The sequence below is a fragment of the Hyla sarda genome, chromosome 3, assembly GCF_029499605.1.
Source record: "Hyla sarda isolate aHylSar1 chromosome 3, aHylSar1.hap1, whole genome shotgun sequence".
Classification (NCBI taxonomy): domain Eukaryota; kingdom Metazoa; phylum Chordata; class Amphibia; order Anura; family Hylidae; genus Hyla; species Hyla sarda.
Window position 1 is genome coordinate 19393452 of NC_079191.1, and position 22740 is coordinate 19416191.

The 22740-nt window shown below is 46.1% G+C and overlaps 1 protein-coding gene across 1 annotated transcript in view; it reads right to left on the reverse strand.

Annotated features, from left to right (window-relative positions):
• Window positions 1-18208, reverse strand: part of XKR6 (XK related 6) — a 269421-nt gene extending 251213 nt beyond the window's left edge. Inside the window, exon 1 of the mRNA XM_056563836.1 lies at window positions 17547-18208. Coding sequence (XP_056419811.1) covers window positions 17547-18208 — 662 coding nt within the window. The remainder of the gene's footprint in view (window positions 1-17546) is intronic.
• Between the last annotated feature and the right edge of the window lie 4532 nt (window positions 18209-22740).

Sequence of the window (22740 nt, forward strand, 5' to 3'; positions counted from 1 at the left end):
CTATCTATACCTACAGCACTTACAGGAAGAAACAGGAAGGCAGTACTATCTGTACCTACAGTATTTACAGTAAAAGACAAGAAGGCAGTACTATCTGTACCTACATCATTTACAGGAAGAAACTGGAAGGCAGTACTATCTGTACCTACAGAATTTACAGTAAAAGATAGTGAAGCAGTACTGTCTGTACCTACAGCATTTACAGGAAGGTGGTATTATCCTAGCCTACAGCATTTACAGGAAGAAACAGAAAGGCAGTACTATCTGTACCTACGGCATTTACAGGAAGACACAGAAAGGCAGTACTATCTGTACCTACGGCATTTACAGGAAGACATAGAAAGGCAGTACTATCTGTACCTACGGCATTTACAGGAAGACACAGAAAGGCAGTACTATCTTTACCTACAGCATGTACAGGAAGAAACAGGAAGACAGTACTATCTGTACCTACAGCATGTACAGGAAGAAACAGAAAGACAGTACTATCTGTAACTACAGCATTTGAAGAAAGAAACAGGTAGGCAGTACTATCTATACCTACAGCATGTTCAGGAAGGCAGTACTATCTATATCTACAGCATGTTCAGGAAGGCAGTACTATCTATACCATTACCTACAGCATTTACAGGAAGAAACAGAAGGCAGTACTATCAGTACCTACAGTATTTACAGGAAGAAACAGGAAGGCAGTACTATCAGTACCTACAGCATTTACAAGAAGAAAAGGGAAGGCAGTACTAGTTGTACCTACAGCATATACAGGAAGAAACAGGAAGGCAGTACTATCAGTACCTACAGTATTTACAAGAAGAAACAGAAGGCAGTATTATCAGTACCTACAGTATTTACAGGAAGAAACAGGAAGGCAGTACTATCAGTACCTACAGTATTTACAGGAAGAAACAGGAAGGCAGTACTATCAGTACCTACAGCATATACAGGAAGAAACAGGAAGGCAGTACTACCATTACCTACAGTATTTACAGGAAGAAACAGGAAGGCAGTACTATCATTACCTACAGTATTTACAGGAAGAAACAGGAAGGCAGTACTATCAGTACCTACAGCATATACAGGAAGAAACAGGAAAGCAGTACTATCATTACCTACAGTATTTACAGGAAGAAACAGAAGGCAGTACTATCATTACCTACAGTATTTACAGGAAGAAACAGGAAGACAGTATTATCTATACCTACAGCATTTACAGGAAGAAACAGGAAGGCAGTACTAGCTGTACCTACAGCATATACAAGAAGAAAAGGGAAGGCAGTACTAGCTGTACCTACAGCATATACAGGAAGAAACAGGAAGGCAGTACTATCTGTAACTACAGCATATACAGGAAGAAACAGGAAGGCAGTACTATCATTACCTACAGCATATACAGGAAGAAACAGGAAGGCAGTACTATCATTACCTACAGCATATACAGGAAGAAACAGGAAGGCAGTACTATCATTACCTACAGCATATACAGGAAGAAACAGAAGGCAGTACTATCATTACCTACAGCATATACAGGAAGAAACAGGAAGGCAGTACTATCATTACCTACAGCATATACAGGAAGAAACAGGAAGGCAGTACTATCATTACCCACAGTATTTACAGGAAGAAACAGGAAGGCAGTACTATCAGTACCAACAGCATATACAGGAAGAAACAGGAAGGCAGTACTATCTGTACCTACAGCATATACAGGAAGAAACAGGAAGGCAGTATTATCAGTACCTACAGCATTTACAAGAAGAAAAGGGAAGGCAGTACTAGCTGTACCTACAGCATATACAGGAAGGCAGTATATATATACCATTACCTACAGCATTTACAGGAAGAAACAGGAAGGTAGTATTATCTGTACCTACAGCAATTACATTTACTGAGTGTATTTATACAATTTTTAGGGCGAGACTGATGCAGTGTACAACCAAATAAAAATAACAAAATAATATAAAAATATAAAATAAGCAACACTGAGGCTGCAAAGATGAATCAAAATTATCGATAAAAATCGATAGTGGAAATCATTGTCGTAATTTCCATTATTGAATAATCGGTTGTTAGGGGGTGTGACCTGTCGTTAGGGGGGCCCCTAAATGTCCCCCTCAGTCTCCCCTTACCCTCCGGTGCCTTTTGAAGATGTTTCTGTTCTACACTATCTGCGGCCCATCTCCCTTGTCCTCGGCACCTCCAGTGACAAGAAGCCTCCGGTCCGGACATCCCGGGAGCCCCCCCTGTCCGACCAGAAGCTCCGCTCTCCATCCTGTGCAGGGACAGATCTTCCTGGTGCAGGAGGACGGCCATCACTAAGGTCTGTGAACTGCTCCTCCTCCCCTACAGCGAGGTTCATAGGTTAACCCTTCAGGTGCTGCCCCTCTCTTTTCTTTCATGTTAACCCTTCAAGTGCAGCCCCCTCTCTTTTCTTTCCTGTTAACCCTTCAGGTGCAGCCCCCTCTCTTTTCCTTCCTGTTAACCCTTCAGGTGCTGCCTCTCTTTTCTTTCCTGTTAACCCTTCAGGTGCAGCCCCCTCTCTTTTCCTTCCTGTTAACCCTTCAGGTGCTGCCTCTCTTTTCTTTCCTGTTAACCCTTCAGGTGCTGCCCCCTCTTCTTTTCCTTCTGGTTAACCCTTCAGGTGCTGCCCTCTCTTCTTTCCTGTTAACCCTTCAGGTGCTGCCTCTCTTTTCTTTCCTGTTAACCCTTCAGGTGCTGCCCCCTCTTTTCCTTCCCGTTAACTCTTCAGGTGCTGCTGTCCCCTCTATTTTCTTTCCTGTTAACCCTTCAGGTGCTGCCCAGTCTTTTCCCTCCTGTTAACCCTTCAGTTGCTGCCCCTTCGCTCTCAGCCTCTGTTAAACCTTTATGTGCCGCCTCCTCACTTTTCCCCCGTTAACTCTCCACAATGCGGTCCCCTCTTCCTCCCGTTAACCCTTTCCTCGTCCCCTAATCCCCTTTTTTTTTTTATCTTACTAAATGGAACCAACTAATCAGTTTTACAAATAATCGTTGGTTGCGGCCCTAAGCAACATTATTTGGGTTTATATGAAAGCAAATACAACTAATCATGTGCTTAATCCCTTATGTCAGTGTTTCCCAACCAGGGCACCTCCAGCTGTTGCGAAACTACAACTCCCAGCATGCTCGGACAGCCGAAGGCTGTCCGAGCATGCTGGGAGTTGGAGTTTCACAACAGCTGGAGGCACCCTGATTGGAAAACACTGCCTTATGTGCATATATGTATGCCTATAGACACCAATGTGTTAGGACGGCCCTGTCCTGACTACAGCGGATGGATGATCTGGCCTGCTGGCTGGAGAGAATGACCCAAGGGGAGCGCACTAGACTTGTACTTAGTCGGGAGGCTTCCTGTAAGTGTCCCTTCTCAATTATAAAGCCTATTCTTCCCAGCGTGCTCCTGTAATTTAATCCATGGCATTATATCAGGCGGTATTTCTCTTCTTCCGCTGGTAGACATGACACACAGCTGCTCTCTAGGAAGAGTTCTATTCAAAGAAACCGTCCTATTCAATGGCCGCAAAGTAATTATAAGTCCCAGATTATAGAGAAATGCCGCATGTAAGGGCAATAAAAGAGTCTGCAGCAGGAGAGGACAGTACATGGCGGTATAAAAGGTCATCATTACCGAACAACTCCAGCCCCCTCCCCAATCATTCTGACACATGAAAGGTATACCGCCATATACAAGCTCCTGCGCTCACATACAACGGGAATCCCTTTATGAAATAATAAGGTTGTATTTGTGAGCCCAGTGGAGATGTTTTCCTCTCTGTCTTCTCTTTCATCGTTCTCCGTTGAATGAAAAAGCAACTATCTGTGTCTACGCGTTCCATACCCAAAGACTTTACTGGGATGTAGTTCTGTATCTACAGCATGTACATGAAGAGAAAAGATGGCAGTACTATCTGTACCTAGGGCCTTACAGGAAGAGAAGGGATGGCAGTACTATCTGTACCTACAGCATTTACAGTAAGAGACAGGGAGGCAGTACTATCTGTACCTACAGTATTTACAGTAAGACAGGGAGGCTGTACTATCTGTACCTACAGTATTTACAGTAAGACAGGGAGGCTGTACTATCTGTACCTACAGTATTTACAGTAAGACAGGGAGGCTGTACTATCTGTACCTACAGTATTTGAAGTGACAGGGAGGCTGTACTATCTGTACCTACAGGAAGAGAGAGGCAGTACTATCTGTACCTACAGTATTTACAGTAAGACAGGGAGGCTGTACTACCTGTACCTACAGTATTTACAGTAAGAGACAGGGAGGCAGTACTATCTGTACCTACAGTATTTACAGTAAGAGACAGGGAGGCTGTACTATCTGTACCTACAGTATTTACAGGAAGAGACAGGGAGGCTGTACTATCTGTACCTACAGTATTTACAGGAAGAGACAGGGAGGCTGTACTATCTGTACCTACAGTATTTACAGGAAGAGAGAGAGGGAGGCTGTACTATCTGTACCTACAGTATTTACAGGAAGAGAGAGAGGCAGTACTATCTGTACCTACAGTATTTACAGGAAGAGACAGGGAGGCAGTACTATCTGTACCTACAGTATTTACAGGAAGAGACAGGGAGGCAGTACTATCTGTACCTACAGTATTTACAGGGGGAGACAGGGAGGCAGTACTATCTGTACCTACAGTATTTACAGGAAGAGACAGGGAGGCAGTACTATCTGTACCTACAGTATTTACAGGGGGAGACAGGGAGGCAGTACTATCTGTAACTACAGTATTTACAGGGAGAGACAGGGAGGCTGTACTATCTGTACCTACGGTGTGTCACAGTCATTATTGTCCCCTCATCTTCACCTGTGTCACAGTCATTACTTTCCCCTCATATCCTCATGTTTCAGTCATTCACACCCCTTCATCTCCCCCCCCCCCGTGTGTTGCATTCATTATTGTCCTCTCATCTCCACCTGTATCTATCACAGTCATTACTGTCCCCCCCATCTCCCCACTATGTGTCAGTCATTACTGTCCCCTCATCTCAGGTTTCAGTTATTCACATCCCTTCATCTTCCCGTGTGTCACATTGATTACTGTCCCCTCATGTTTCAGTCATTCACACCCCTTCATCTCCCCCGTGTGTCGCATTCATTACTGTCCCCCCCATCTCCCCACTATGTGTCACAGTCATTACTGTCCCCTCATGTTTCAGTCATTCACATCCCTTCATCTTCCCGTGTGTCACATTCATTACTGTCTCTTCATCTCCCCCCTGTGTGTCAGTCATTACTGTCCCCTTATCTCCTCATGTTTCAGTCATTCAAATCCCTTCATCTACCCCCCCAGTGAGTTGCATTCATTACGGTCTCCTCATCCCCCTCTATGTGTCACAGTCAATATTGTCCCCTTTTCTCCACCTGTGTCACAGTCATTAATGTCCTCTCACCTCATGTTTCAATCACATCCCTTCACCTCCCCCCTGTGTGTTGCATTCATTACTATCCCCTCATATCCCCTCCAGGTGTCACAGCCATTACTGTCCCCTTATCTCCACCTGTGTCCCAGTCATCACTGTCCCCATCAGCCCCCTGTGTCACAGTCATTACAGACCCCCATCTCCCCGTGTCACAGTCATTACTGTCCCCTCATCTCCTTACATCCCTTCATCCCTCCCCTGTGTGTGTGTCGCATTCATCAGTGCCCCTTCGTATCCCCCCGTGTGCCAGTTACTAATGTCCCCTCATGTGTTTTACTTACCTCTGTTCCCATGCTGTTTTTTATATTTAATTTTTTAAAGGATGGACAATAACCCGGGCGCCACCATGAAATTCTTAGTCACTGTTGCAACCTGGCGCCTGGGATTTGTCAAGCCCTGCTCTACCATCTGACTTTTCAGTAGTATAAAGATGCATGTGGCTTCTGTTCCTCTATCCTTCACGTTCCTCATTGGCTCTAAATCTGTATTGCTTTCTATTTTATAAAGGGGTTCTCTACTTAAAATAAAAATTAGATCACAAATTCTGCAGATCTCCAAGACTCTAATTCTCGGTAGCCCCCTCTCAGGTCATTTAAGGTATTACACATCATTCCACCATTACCATTAAACTCAATTGGTCGTCTGTGTAATGCAGGACAGGACAGGTCCTCCGGAGCAAGAGACGCCAAACTGCGGACACCAAACTGCGGCCCTCCAGCTGTTGCGAACTACAACTCCTAGAGAACCCCTTTATAATATAGAAAGCAATAGAGCTGAGGAAAACCCAGAAGGCGAGAGGAACAGAAGTGACATGAAGAAGGGAACTATGAAGGAGCCCGATGATAGAGAACCCCTTTAATATAGAAAGCAATAAAGCTTTAGAGCAGTGGTCTCAAACTGTGGCCCTCCAGATGTCGCAAAACTTCAAATCCCTGCATGCCCGGACAGCCGTTGGCTGTCCGGGCATGCTGGGAGTTGAAGTTTTGCAACATCTGGAGGGCCACAGTTTGAGACCACTGCTCTAAAGCTATGGAGAAACCAGAAGGCACATACATCAGGAAACTACGGAGGAGTCAGATGGTAGAGGACCCCTTTAATAAAGAAAGCAATAAAAGTATTACAAACTATGGAGGAGTCAGATGGTAGAGGACCCCTTTAATATAGAAAGCAAAGTATTAGAAACTATGGAGTAGTTAGATGGTAGAGGACCCCTTTAATATAGAAAGCAATAAAGTATTACAAACTATGGAGGAGTCAAATGGTAGAGGACCCCTTTATAATATAGGAAGCAAAGTATTAGAAACTATGGAGTAGTTAGATGGTAGAGGACCCCTTTAATATAGAAAGCAATAAAGTATAAGAAACTATGGAGGAGTTAGATGGTAGAGGACCCCTTTATAATATAGGAAGCAATAAAGCTATGGGGGAACAAGAATGCTAGCGGAAAAGGAGACACATGCACCAGGAAACTATGGAGGAGTCAGATGGTAGAGGACCCCTTTATTATAGAAAGCAATAAAGTATAAGAAACTATGGAGGAGTCAAATGGTAGAGGACCCCTTTATAATATAGGAAGCAATAAAGCTATGGGGGAACAAGAATGCTAGCGGAACAGGAGACACATGCACCAGGAAACTATGGAGGAGTCAGATGGTAGAGGACCCCTTTAATATAGAAAACAAAGCGTTAAAGCTATGGAGGGGCCAGAAGAATACAGGGAATAGAAGCTACCCAGGAAACTATGGAAAAGTCAGACGGTAGAGGACCCCTTTATAATATAGGAAGCAATAAAGTATTAGAAACTATGGAGGAGTTAGATGGTAGAGGACCCCTTTATAATATAGGAAGCAATAAAGTATTAGAAACTATGGAGGAGTTAGATGGTAGAGGACCCCTTTATAATATAGGAAGCAAAGTATTAGAAACTATGGAGGAGTTAGATGGTAGAGGACCCCTTTAATATAGAAAACAATAAAGTATAAGAAACTATGGAGGAGTTAGATGGTAGAGGACCCCTTTATAATATAGGAAGCAATAAAGCTATGGGGGAACAAGAATGCTAGCGGAAAAGGAGACACATGCACCAGGAAACTATGGAGGAGTCAGATGGTAGAGGACCCCTTTAATATAGAAAGTAATAAAGTATTAGAAACTATGGAGGAGTCAGATGGTAGAGGACCCCTTTAATATAGAAAGTAATAAAGTCTAAGAAACTATGGAGGAGTCAGATGGTAGAGGACCCCTTTAATATAGAAAGCAATAGTGTTAGAGCCAAGCAGGAACCAGAAGGTAACTATGGAGGAGTCAGATGCTTGAGATCCCTTCCATAGTATATAAATAAAGAAAAAGACAGGTGTCCTGACAATCCACAAATCCGCTACAGTTCAGCTCCGCGTCCCAGCATCGCAAAAACACACAAGCATTGCCAAATAATCAAAGCTCAGGAGAACCTCCACGGACATCGATAAAAAACTATCCTTAAAAAAGTTGTGCGGTATCACTCTGGTGACTCCATGAATACAGAATATTCCTCACTATTAGGACCGGAGAGAGTCCCGTATAGAGTCCCTGCAGTACATTATAGAGACGTTTTAGGAGACATGACGAATCCTACAGCGTAGAATCATCTGACGAAAGGTGAAGCGTGACCCGCTGAGGAGACCGTGCATCTGTATTCCCTCCGCACATAGAAGGGAATCTGTAAAAAAAAAACCTCAGAGAGGGATCGGGGATGGAGGGGGGGGGAGCGGAGGAGTCATGAGCCGCCGCCGCAGCAGCTCCCCCCCCTCACCCGAGCACCGTGCCCAGCTGTAGGCGCGCGCACCATGAAGCGCCAGGAGAAATCCGACACGGCTGCGGGTGTTTATGGGGGAAAGTGAGAGGAGATTAGAGGCCATTCTGGAATCCCACAATCCCCGGCACCAGGGAGAATACACCGCCGGCCAACCTACCAACGATTCCCCTTCCGGCAGCCAAGTGCTGGAGACTGAATGACATTCTGCAGCCTGAGCAAGGTGCCTTATATCAGAGGATGAGCCGGGGGGGGGGGGGGGAGGAGTCCGCACCAAGACATTATATGGACAGGAGGGACTCCGAATCAAGAGCCGTACAAGAGAAGGTGTCAGGTCTACTACAGGGTCTGAGGGGAGGGGCATGGCACCGAGGAGGGGAGCCCAGTGTTATGGCCGGCCCACTCAGAACACGCCAGGGGGGCAGCGAACGCAATTGGTGTCCTATAGCCGTTGGCTGTCCGGGCATGCTGGGAGTTGTAGTTTTGCAACATCTGGAGGTCCGCAGGTTGAAGACCACTGCACTATAGCATATACCTCCTATATATAATGTATAGTTCAGCACCTCAGTATAGGGACGGCTCCCTGTCTATAGTATATAGTTCAGCACCTCTGTATAGGGACGGCTCCCTGTCTATAGTATATAGTTCAGCACCTCGGTATAGGGACGGCTCCCTGTCTATAGTATATAGTTCAGCACCTCTGTATAGGGACGGCTCCCTGTCTATAGTATATAGTTCAGCACCTCTGTATAGGGACGGCTCCCTGTCTATAGTATATAGTTCAGCACCTCAGTATAGGGACGGCTCCCTGTCTATAGTATATAGTTCGGCACCTCGGTATAGGGACGGCTCCCTGTCTATAGTATATAGTTCAGCACCTCGGTATAGGGACGGCTCCCTGTCTATAGTATATAGTTCAGCACCTCGGTATAGGGACGGCTCCCTGTCTATAGTATATAGTTCAGCACCTCGGTATAGGGACGGCTCCCTGTCTATAGTATATAGTTCAGCACCTCTGTATAGGGACGGCTCCCTGTCTATAGTATATAGTTCAGCACCTCTGTATAGGCGGCTCCCTGTCTATAGTATATAGTTCAGCACCTCGGTATAAGGACGGCTCCCTGTCTATAGTATATAGTTCAGCACCTCGGTATAGGGACGGCTCCCTGTCTATAGTTCAGCACCTCGGTATAAGGACAGCTCCCTGTTCAGCACCTCGGTATAAGGACAGCTCCCTGTTCAGCACCTCGGTATAAGGACAGCTCCTTGTTCAGCACCTCGGTATAAGGACAGCTCCCTGTTCAGCACCTCGGTATAAGGACAGCTCCCTGTTCAGCACAGACTGCGGTTCAGCACCGGGACAGCTCTCAGCGCCCACACAATACCTGACCTGCCTGACAAGCATCTCCGCTCCTGACACTGCACCAATCCCCATCACATCCCCACTCGCTACTCCGGGTCCCCCCCCCGCACCTCTCCCCTCCGGGTTCCCCCCCCCCCCCGCACCTCTCCCCTCCGGGTTCCCCCCCCCCCCGCACCTCTCCCCTCCGGGTTCCCCCCCCCCCCCGCACCTCTCCCCTCCGGGTTCCCCCCCCCCCCGCACCTCTCCCCTCCGGGTTCTACCCCCCCCCCCCCCCCGCACCTCTCCCCTCCGGGTTCTACCCCCCCCCGCACCTCTCCCCTCCGGGTTCTAAAAAGCCCCCCCCCCGGCCGCACCGCTCCCCTCCGGGTTCTACCCCCCCCCCCCCCCCCCCCGCACCTCTCCCCTCCGGGTTCGCACCTCTCCCCTCCGGGTTCTACCCCCCCCCCCCCCCGCACCTCTCCCCTCCGGGTTCGCCCCCCCCCCCCCCCCCCGCACCTCTCCCCTCCGGGTTCCACCCCCCCCCCCCCCCGCACCTCTCCCCTCCGGGTTCCCCCGCACCTCTCCCCTCCGGTGTCCCCCCGCACCTCTCCCCTCCGGGTTCCCCCACACCTCTCCCCTCCGGGTTCCCCCGCACCTCTCCCCTCCGGGTTCCCCCGCACCTCTCCCCTCCGGGTTCCCCCGCACCTCCCCTGGATGATGGGTCCAGGGATCTGGGTGTAGTAGACAGATCTATGGTTATACACAGAGAGGCCAAAGCTCCTGGATGATTAATGGAACAAAATCTAGGAAAAAAGCAAATTGTACATAATGTCACCAAACTCCAAACATGGTCTGGACAAAATTATTGGCCCCTTTCAAAATTGTGGAAAAATAAGATTGTTTCAAGCATGTGATGCTCCTTTATATTCACCTGGGGCAAGTAACAGGTGTGGGCAATATAAAAATCACAGCTGACAGCAGATAAAAAGGAGAGAAGTTCACTTAGCCTTTGCATTGTGTGTCTGTGTGTGCCACACTAAGCATGGACAACAGAAAGAGGAGAAGAGAACTGTCTGAGGACTTGAGAACCAAAATTGTGGAAAAATATCAACAATCTCAAGGTTACAAGTCTATCTCCAGAGATCTAGATTTGTCTTTGTCCACAGTGCGCAACAATAGCAAGAAGTTTACAACCCATGGCACTGTAGATAATCTCCCTGGACGTGGACGGAAGAGAAAAACTGATGAAAGGTGTCAATGCAGGATAGTCCGGATGGTGGATAAGCAGCCCCAAACAAGTTCCAAAGATATTCAAGCTGTCCTGGAGTTTGGGTCGCACTGTACAGCCCAGTGTCAGAAAGCTGGGTTTGTGTTCGAGATCTTGGGTCTTCCAGCAGGACAATGACCCCAAACATACGTCAAAAAGCCCCAGAAATGGACGACAACAAAGCGCTGGAGAGTTCTGAAGTGTCAGAAATGAGTCCAGATCTAAATCCCATTGATCACCTGTGGAGAGATCTTATAATTACTGTTGGGAAAAGGCGCCTTCCAATAAGAGAGACCTGGAGCAGTTTGTAAAGGAAGAGTGGTCCAACATTCCGGCTGAGAGGTGTAAGAAGCTTATTGATGGTTATAGGAAGAGTGGTCCAACATTCCGGCTGAGAGGTGTAAGAAGCTTATTGATGGTTATAGGAAGAGTGGTCCAACATTCCGGCTGAGAGGTGTAAGAAGCTTATTGATGGTTATAGGAAGACACTGATTTCAGTTATTGTTTCCAAAGGGTGTGCAACCAAATATTAAGTTAAGGGGCCAATAATTTTGTCCAGACCATTTTTGGAATTTGGTGACATTATGTCCAATTTGCTCTTTTTTTCCTCCTTTTTTTGGTTTAGTTCCAATACACACAAAGGGAATAAACATGTGTATAGCAAAACATGTGTTACTGCAATCCTTTTCTGTGAGAAATACTTCATTTTATAGAAAAATGTCGGGGGGGGGGGCAACATTTACAGCCATAACTGTATAGGATATCTGTATACTACACAACCCCATCATATATAGGACAGCTGTATACTACACCCCCCATCATATATAGGATATCTGTATACTACACAACCCCATCATATATAGGATAGCTGTATACTACACAACCCCATCATATATAGGATATCTGTATACTACACCCCATCATATATAGGATAGCTGTATACTACACCCCATCATATATAGGACAGCTGTATACTACACAACCCCATCATATATAGGATATCTGTATACTACACAACCCCATCATATATAGGATATCTGTATACTACACAACCCCATCATATATAGGATATCTGTATACTACACAACCCCATCATATATAGGACAGCTGTATACTACACAACCCCATCATATATAGGACAGCTGTATACTACACAACCCCATCATATATAGGACAGCTGTATACTACACCCCCCCATCATATATAGGATATCTGTATACTACACAACCCCATCATATATAGGATATCTGTATACTACACCCCCCCCCCATCATATATAGGATAGCTGTATACTACACAACCCCATCATATATAGGATATCTGTATACTACACAACCCCATCATATATAGGATATCTGTATACTACACAACCCCATCATATATAGGATATCTGTATACTACACAACCCCATCATATATAGGATATCTGTATACTACACCCCATCATATATAGGACAGCTGTATACTACACAACCCCATCATATATAGGATAGCTGTATACTACACAACCCCATCATATATAGGATAGCTGTATACTACACAACCCCATCATATATAGGATATCTGTATACTACACCCCCCCATCATATATAGGACAGCTGTATACTACACCCCCATCATATATAGGATAGCTGTATACTACACCCCCCCCATCATATATAGGACAGCTGTATACTACACCCCATCATATATAGGATATCTGTATACTACACAACCCCATCATATATAGGATAGCTGTATACTACACCCCCCCATCATATATAGGATATCTGTATACTACACCCCCCCATCATATATAGGACAGCTGTATACTACACCCCCATCATATATAGGATAGCTGTATACTACACCCCCCCCATCATATATAGGATAGCTGTATACTACACCCCCCCATCATATATAGGATAGCTGTATACTACACCCCCATCATATATAGGACAGCTGTATACTACACAACCCCATCATATATAGGATAGCTGTATACTACACAACCCCATCATATATAGGACAGCTGTATACTACACAACCCCATCATATATAGGATAGCTGTATACTACACCCCCCCATCATATATAGGATAGCTGTATACTACACCCCCCCCATCATATATAGGATAGCTGTATACTACACCCCCATCATATATAGGATAGCTGTATACTACACCCCATCATATATAGGACAGCTGTATACTACACCCCCATCATATATAGGATAGCTGTATACTACACAACCCCATCATATATAGGATATCTGTATACTACACAACCCCATCATATATAGGATAGCTGTATACTACACCCCATCATATATAGGATAGCTGTATACTACACAACCCCATCATATATAGGACAGCTGTATACTACACCCCCCATCATATATAGGACAGCTGTATACTACACAACCCCATCATATATAGGATAGCTGTATACTATACCCCATCATATATAGGATAGCTGTATACTACACAACCCCATCATATATAGGATAGCTGTATACTATACCCCATCATATATAGGATAGCTGTATACTACACCCCATCATATATAGGACAGCTGTATACTACACAACCCCATCATATATAGGACAGATGTATACTACACCCCCCATCATATATAGGATAGCTGTATACTACACCCCATCATATATAGGATATCTGTATACTACACAACCCCATCATATATAGGATAGCTGTATACTACACCCCCCCATCATATATAGGATAGCTGTATACTACACAACCCCATCATATATAGGACAGCTGTATACTACACAACCCCATCATATATAGTACAGCTGTATACTACACCCCATCATATATAGGATATCTGTATACTACACCCCCCATCATATATAGGATAGCTGTATACTACACCCCATCATATATAGGACAGCTGTATACTACACCCCATCATATATAGGATATCTGTATACTACACAACTCATCATATATAGGATAGCTGTATACTACACCCCCCCATCATATATAGGATAGCTGTATACTACACAACCCCATCATATATAGGACAGCTGTATACTACACCCCATCATATATAGGATATCTGTATACTACACAACCCCATCATATATAGTACAGCTGTATACTACACCCCATCATATATAGGATATCTGTATACTACACACCCCATCATATATAGGATAGCTGTATACTACACAACCCCATCATATATAGGATAGCTGTATACTACACCCCCCCATCATATATAGGATAGCTGTATACTACACCCCCCCATCATATATAGGACAGCTGTATACTACACCCCATCATATATAGGATAGCTGTATACTACACAACCCCATCATATATAGGACAGCTGTATACTACACCCCCATCATATATAGGACAGCTGTATACTACACCCCCCATCATATATAGGATATCTGTATACTACACAACCCCATCATATATAGGATATCTGTATACTACACAACCCCATCATATATAGGATATCTGTATACTACACAACCCCATCATATATAGGACAGCTGTATACTACACCCCATCATATATAGGACAGCTGTATACTACACCCCCATCATATATAGGACAGCTGTATACTACACCCCCATCATATATAGGACAGCTGTATACTACACCCCCATCATATATAGGACAGCTGTATACTACACCTCCATCATATATAGGACAGCTGTATACTACACCCCCATCATATATAGGATAGCTGTATACTACACAACCCCATCATATATAGGACAGCTGTATACTACACCCCCCATCATATATAGGACAGCTGTATACTACACCCCCCCCCCCCCATCATATATAGGATAGCTGTATACTACACCCCCCATCATATATAGGACAGCTGTATACTACACCCCCCATCATATATAGGATAGCTGTATACTACACCCCCCCCCCCATCATATATAGGATAGCTGTATACTACACCCCATCATATATAGGATAGCTGTATACTACACCCCATCATATATAGGATAGCTGTATACTACACAACCCCATCATATATAGGATATCTGTATACTACACCCCATCATATATAGGACAGCTGTATACTACACCCCCATCATATATAGGATATCTGTATACTACACAACCCCATCATATATAGGATAGCTGTATACTACACCCCATCATATATAGGACAGCTGTATACTACACCCCATCATATATAGGACAGCTGTATACTACACAACCCCATCATATATAGGACAGCTGTATACTACACAACCCCATCATATATAGGACAGCTGTATACTACACCCCCATCATATATAGGACAGCTGTATACTACACCCCCATCATATATAGGACAGCTGTATACTACACAACCCCATCATATATAGGATATCTGTATACTACACAACCCCATCATATATAGGATATCTGTATACTACACAACCCCATCATATATAGGATATCTGTATACTACACCCCATCATATATAGGATATCTGTATACTACACCCCATCATATATAGGACAGCTGTATACTACACCCCCATCATATATAGGACAGCTGTATACTACAACCCCATCATATATAGGACAGATGTATACTACACAACCCCATCATATATAGGACAGCTGTATACTACACCCCCCCATCATATATAGGATATCTGTATACTACACAACCCCATCATATATAGGATATCTGTATACTACACAACCCCATCATATATAGGGCAGCTGTATACTACACCCCCCCATCATATATAGGATATCTGTATACTACACAACCCCATCATATATAGGATATCTGTATACTACACCCCCCATCATATATAGGATAGCTGTATACTACACAACCCCATCATATATAGGACAGCTGTATACTACACCCCCATCATATATAGGATATCTGTATACTACACCCCCATCATATATAGGATATCTGTATACTACACCCCCCATCATATATAGGATAGCTGTATACTACACCCCCCCCATCATATATAGGATAGCTGTATACTACACCCCCCATCATATATAGGATATCTGTATACTACACAACCCCATCATATATAGGATAGCTGTATACTACACAACCCCATCATATATAGGATAGCTGTATACTACACCCCCCCCCATCATATATAGGATAGCTGTATACTACACCCCATCATATATAGGATAGCTGTATACTACACAACCCCATCATATATAGGATATCTGTATACTACACAACCCCATCATATATAGGATAGCTGTATACTACACACCATCATATATAGGACAGCTGTATACTACACCCCCATCATATATAGGACAGCTGTATACTACACCCCCCCCCATCATATATAGGATATCTGTATACTACACAACCCCATCATATATAGGATATCTGTATACTACACCCCCCCCCCATCATATATAGGATAGCTGTATACTACACCCCCCCCCATCATATATAGGATAGCTGTATACTACACAACCCCATCATATATAGGATATCTGTATACTACACCCCCCCCCCCATCATATATAGGATAGCTGTATACTACACCCCCCCCCATCATATATAGGATAGCTGTATACTACACCCCATCATATATAGGATAGCTGTATACTACACACCCCATCATATATAGGATAGCTGTATACTACACAACCCCATCATATATAGGACAGCTGTATACTACACAACCCCATCATATATAGGATAGCTGTATACTACACAACCCCATCATATATAGGACAGCTGTATACTACACAACCCATCACACACAGTTTTGCCCCCACATGTAGGATCTGTACATTATTTTCAGCATTACAGAGCAGCCATATTCAATCACTCCACAGGTAGGGGGCACCATCACCCCAACACCAGATCAGTGCCCCCCTCAGAGGATTCCACATTAACCCGTTACATTCAGGATATAATCAGCTCGGACCCCTCAGAGGATCCCACATTAACCCATTACATTCAGGATATAATCAGCTTGGACCCCTCACAGGATCCCACATTAACCCGTTACATTCAGGATACAATCAGCTCGGACCCCTCACAGGATCCCACATTAACCCATTACAGTCAGGATATAATTAGCTCGGACCCCTCACAGGATCCCACATTAACCCATTACAGTCAGGATATAATTAGCTCGGACCCCTCAGAGGATCCCACATTAACCCATTACAGTCAGGATATAATCAGCTCGGACCCCTCACAGGATCCCACATTAACCCGTTCCTGTCAGGATACAATCCGCTCGGACCCCTCACAGGACCCCACATTAACCCCTTCCTGTCAGGATACAATCCGCTCGGACCCCTCACAGGACCCCACATTAACCCCTTCCTGTCAGGATACAATCCGCTCGGACCCCTCACAGGACCCCACATTAACCCCTTCCTGTCAGGATACAATCCGCTCGGACCCCTCACAGGACCCCACATGAACCCCTTCCTGTCAGGATACAATCCGCTCGGACCCCACATGAACCCCTTCCTGTCAGGATACAATCCGCTCGGACCCCTCACAGGACCCCACATTAACCCCTTCCTGTCAGGATACAATCCGCTCGGACCCCACATTAACCCCTTCCTGTCAGGATACAATCCGCTCGGACCCCTCACAGGACCCCACATTAACCCCTTCCTGTCAGGATACAATCCGCTCGGACCCCACATTAACCCCTTCCTGTCAGCACTCGATCCTTGACCCTGCAGCACGTCCTCTTACCTCCAGACTTGCCCCATCTGCAGCACATGGATGACAGTCTGCCAGATCCACACAGACAGGCGGCAGAAGCCGTCGGCCCCGGGCCCGGTGGTGGTGTAGTAGTGATGGCGGTGGTAGTAGTGGTTATGATGAGTGTTGCCCATCATGGGGGGTCCCCGGCTGCTGAGCCCCTCCACCGCCCCGAGCCCTCCCGCGCTGTAATCCTGGGCGAACCACCTGAAGCTGAGGATCTGCACCAGCACGGACGGCACCAGCACGAAGCCCAGCGTCAGCGAGAAGCACACGTAGTCCCGCTGGGAGTAGTAGTCCGCCGCCAGCCACACGTCGGTGCCCACGTCCCAGAAGAAGACGAGCAGGGCCAGCACGATCCACAGGCAGTCCAGCCAGGCCCGGTCCCCCTGCGCTGCGGCCGGCGGCGGCTCCTGCTCCGGCTGCTGCACCTTCCCCCGTCCCCGCAGCAGGGAGCGCAGACAGGCCGAGCGGCAGCCCCAGTAACAGGACGACGTGTTACAGCAGTGACAGATGTGGATGGAGCTGCTCTCCCCGGGGCCCGCGTCCCCTCCCCGGCCGTCCCCTGCCACCGCCGCCGCAGCCTCGTCCATGTTGTGCAGCTGGGCGAAACCGGAGCCGACCCCCAACACGCCGTCCGACTTCGCCGCCATCTTCCTTCTCTCCAAAACTAAGGGGGGGGGAGAGGGTAAGGAGGGGGGAAATCCCTCCGTTTCCGCCCTTGGTGACGTCACTTCCCCCCCCCTGACTTTGGGGGGGTTCAAAATGGCCTCCCACCTGGGGTCATGTGACCCACCACTGGTTCTTTACCCTTCATAGTCCAGTGCTGAACTGTGAACCTGCAGGGCTGAGGCTGTGATAACAGGGTGTTCTCATTCACTGACAGCAAGCAGAGGTGTGCACAGGGACATATGCATATGAGAAGTCCACCCAAGAAAAGATATGGCTTGCTGGGATTTGTAGTTGCACTGGAGGAGCTCAGGTTATAGGGTTTATTGGGGACACGTAGAGACCAATCTAGACTGCAAAAACCATCATTGTAGGATTTAAATAGTTAAACCCCCATCATTGTGGGTCTGTAATTGTTAAGCTTAACTGCAAGATTAATAGGCACTCAGAAGACTCACATCCACTCAGAAGACTCACATCCACTCAGAAGACTCACATCCACTCAGAACACAAACATCCACTCAGAAGACTCACATCCACTCAGAAGACTCCCATCCACTCAGAAGACTCCCATCCACTCAGAAGACTCCCATCCACTCAGAAGACTCCCATCCACTCAGAAGACTCCCATCCACTCAGAAGACTCACATCCACTCAGAAGACTCACATCCACTCAGAAGACTCACATCCATTCAGAAGACTCACATCCACTCAGAAGACTCACATCCACTCAGAAGACTCACATCCATTCAGAAGACTCACATCCACTCAGAAGACTCACATCCACTCAGAAGACTCACATCCACTCAGAAGACTCACATCCACTCAGAAGACTCACATCCACTCAGTAGACTCACATCCACTCAGTAGACTCACATCCACTCAGAAGACTCACATCCACTCAGAACACAAACATCCATTCAGAAGACTCACATCCACTCAGAAGACTCACATCCACTCAGAAGACTCACATCCACTCAGAACACAAACATCCACTCAGAAGACTCACATCCACTCAGAAGACTCACATCCACTCAGAAGACTCACATCCACTCAGAAGACTCACATCCACTCAGTAGACTCACATCCACTCAGTAGACTCACATCCACTCAGAAGGCTCACATCCACTCAGAAGGCTCACATCCACTCAGAGGACTCACATCCACTCAGAAGACTCACATCCACTCAGAGGACTCACATCCACTCAAGACTCACATCCACTCAGTAGACTCACATCCACTCAGAAGACTCACCTCTAGTCAGAAGACTCACATCCACTCAGAAGACTCACATCCACTCAGAGGACTCACATGCATTCCGAAGACTCACATACATTCAGAAGACTCACAATCATTCAGAGGACTCACATCCACTCAGAAGACTCACATCCACTCAGAAGACTAACATCTTCTCAGAAGACTCACATCCACCCAGAACACTCACATCCACTCAGAGGACTCACATCCATTCAGAAGACTCACATCCACTCAGAGGACACGCATCCAGTCAGTAGACTCACATCCACTCAGAAGACTCGCATCCACTCAGTAGACTCACATCCACTCAGAAGACTCACCTCTAGTCAGAAGACTCACATCCACTCAGAAGACTCACATCCACTCAGAAGACTCACATCCACTCAGAGGACTCACATGCATTCAGAAGACTCACATGCATTCAGAAGACTCACAACCATTCAGAACACAAACATCCACTCAGAAGACTCACATCCACTCAGAACACAAACATCCACTCAGAAGACTAACATCTTCTCAGAAGACTAACATCCACTCAGAGGACTCACATCCATTCAGAGGACTCACATCCACTCAGAGGACTTACATCCATTCAGAGGACTCACATCCATTCAGAGGACTCACATCCATTCAGAGGACTCACATCCACTCAGAGGACACACATCCATTCAGAGGACACACATCCATTCAGAGGACTCACATCCATTTAGAGGACTCACATGCATTCAGAAGACTCACATCCACTCAGAGGACTCACATCCATTCAGAGGACTCACATCCACTCAGAGGACTCACATCCATTCAGAGGACTCACATCCACTCAGAGGACTCAGATCCGCTCAGATGACTCACATCCACTCAGAGGACTTACATCCATTCAGAGGACTCACATCCATTCAGAGGACTCACATCCATTCAGAAGACTAACATCCATTCAGAAGACTCATATCCATTCAGCGGACTCACATACATTCAGCGGACTCCCATCCGTTCAGAGGACTCGCATCCGTTCAGAGGACTCACCTCCACTCAGAGGACTCACATCTATTCAGGGGACTCACATCTATTCAGAAGACTCACATCCATTCAGAGGACTCACATCCACTCAGAAGACTCACATCCACTCAGAGGACTCACATGCATTCAGAGGACTCACATCCACTCAGAGGACTCACATGCATTCAGAGGACTCACATCCACTCAGAGGACTCACATCCATTCAGATGACTCACATCCACTCAGAGGACTTACATCCATTCAGAGGATCACATCCATTCAGAAGACTCACATCCATTCAGAAGACTCATATCCATTCCGACGACTCACATCAACTCAGAGGACTCACATCCATTCAGAAGACTCACATCCATTCAGAAGACTCATATCCATTCAGAGGACTCGCATCCATTCAGAGGACTCACATCCATTCAGAGGACACACATCCATTCAGAGGACTCACATCCATTTAGAGGACACACATGCATTCAGAAGACTCACATCCACTCAGAGGACTCACATCCATTCAAAAGACTCACATCCATTCAGAAGACTCACATCCATTCAGAGGACTCACATCCATTCAGAGGACTCACATCCACTCAGAGGACTCACATCCATTCAGAGGACTCACATCCACTCAGAGGACTTACATCCATTCAGAGGACTCACATCCATTCAGAGGACTCACATCCATTCAGAAGACTCACATCCAGTCAGTAGACTCACATCCACTCAGAGGACTCACATCCACTCAGAAGACTCACATCCACTCAGAAGACTAACATTTTCTCAGAAGACTCACATCCACCCAGAACACTCACATTCACTCAGAGGACTCACATCCATTCAGAAGACTCACATCCATTCAGAGGACTCACATCCACTCAGAAGACTCACATCCACTCAGAAGACTAACATTTTCTCAGAAGACTCACATCCACCCAGAACACTCACATCCACTCAGAGGACTCACATCCATTCAGAAGACTCACATCCATTCAGAAGACTCACATCCATTCAGAGGACTCACATCCACTCAGAAGACTCACATCCACTCAGAGGACTCACATGCATTCAGAAGACTCACATTCATTCAGAGGGCTCACATGCATTCAGAAGGCTCACATCCATTCAGAGGACTCACATCCACTCAGAGGACTCACATCCACTCAGAGGTCTCACATCCACTCAGAGGACTCACATCCACTCAGAGGACTCACATCCATTCAGAGGACTCACATGCATTCAGGAGACTCACATGCATTCAGAGGACTCACATCCATTCAGAAAACACACATCCGTTCAGAGGACTCACATGCATTCAGAGGACTCACATCCATTCAGAAAACACACATCCGTTCAGAGGACTCGCATACACTCAGAGGACTAACATCCTTTCAGGGGATTCGCATCTATTCAGAGGACTCACATCCATTTAGAGGACTCAAATGCATTCAAAAGACTCACATCCGTTCAGAGGACTGGCATCCAGTCAGAGGACTCACATCCACTCAGAGGACTCACATCCATTCAGGGGACTCACATCTATTCAGAGGACTCACATCCATTCAGGGGACTCACATCCATTCAGAGAACCTTTTATTCATTCAGAGGACTCACATCCATTCAGAAGACTTACATCCATTCAGAGGACTCACATCCATTCAGAAGACTCACATCCATTCAGAGGACTCACATCCACTCAAAAGACTCACATCCATTCAAAGGACTCACATCCACTCAGAAGACTCACATCCACTCAGAGGACTCACATCCATTCAGAGGACTCACATCCATTCAGAGGACTCACATCTATTAAGAGGACTCACATCCACTCAGAGGACTCACATCCACTCAGATGACTCACATCCACTCAGACGACTCACATCCACTCAGAGGACTTACATCCATTCAGAGGACTCGCATCCATTCAGAAGACTCACCTCCATTCAGAAGACTCACATCCATTCAGAGGACTCACATCTATTCAGAGGACTCACATACATTCAGAGGACACACATCCATTCAGAAGACTCACATCCATTTAGAAGACTCACATCCATTCAGAGGACTCACATCCACTCGGAGGACTCACATCCATTCAGAGGACTCACATCTATTAAGAGGACTCACATCAACTCAGAGGACTCACATCCACTCAGAGGACTCACATCCACTCAGAGGACTCACATCTACTCAGAGGACTCACATCCATTCAGAGGACTCACATGCATTCAGAAGACTCACATTCATTCAGAGG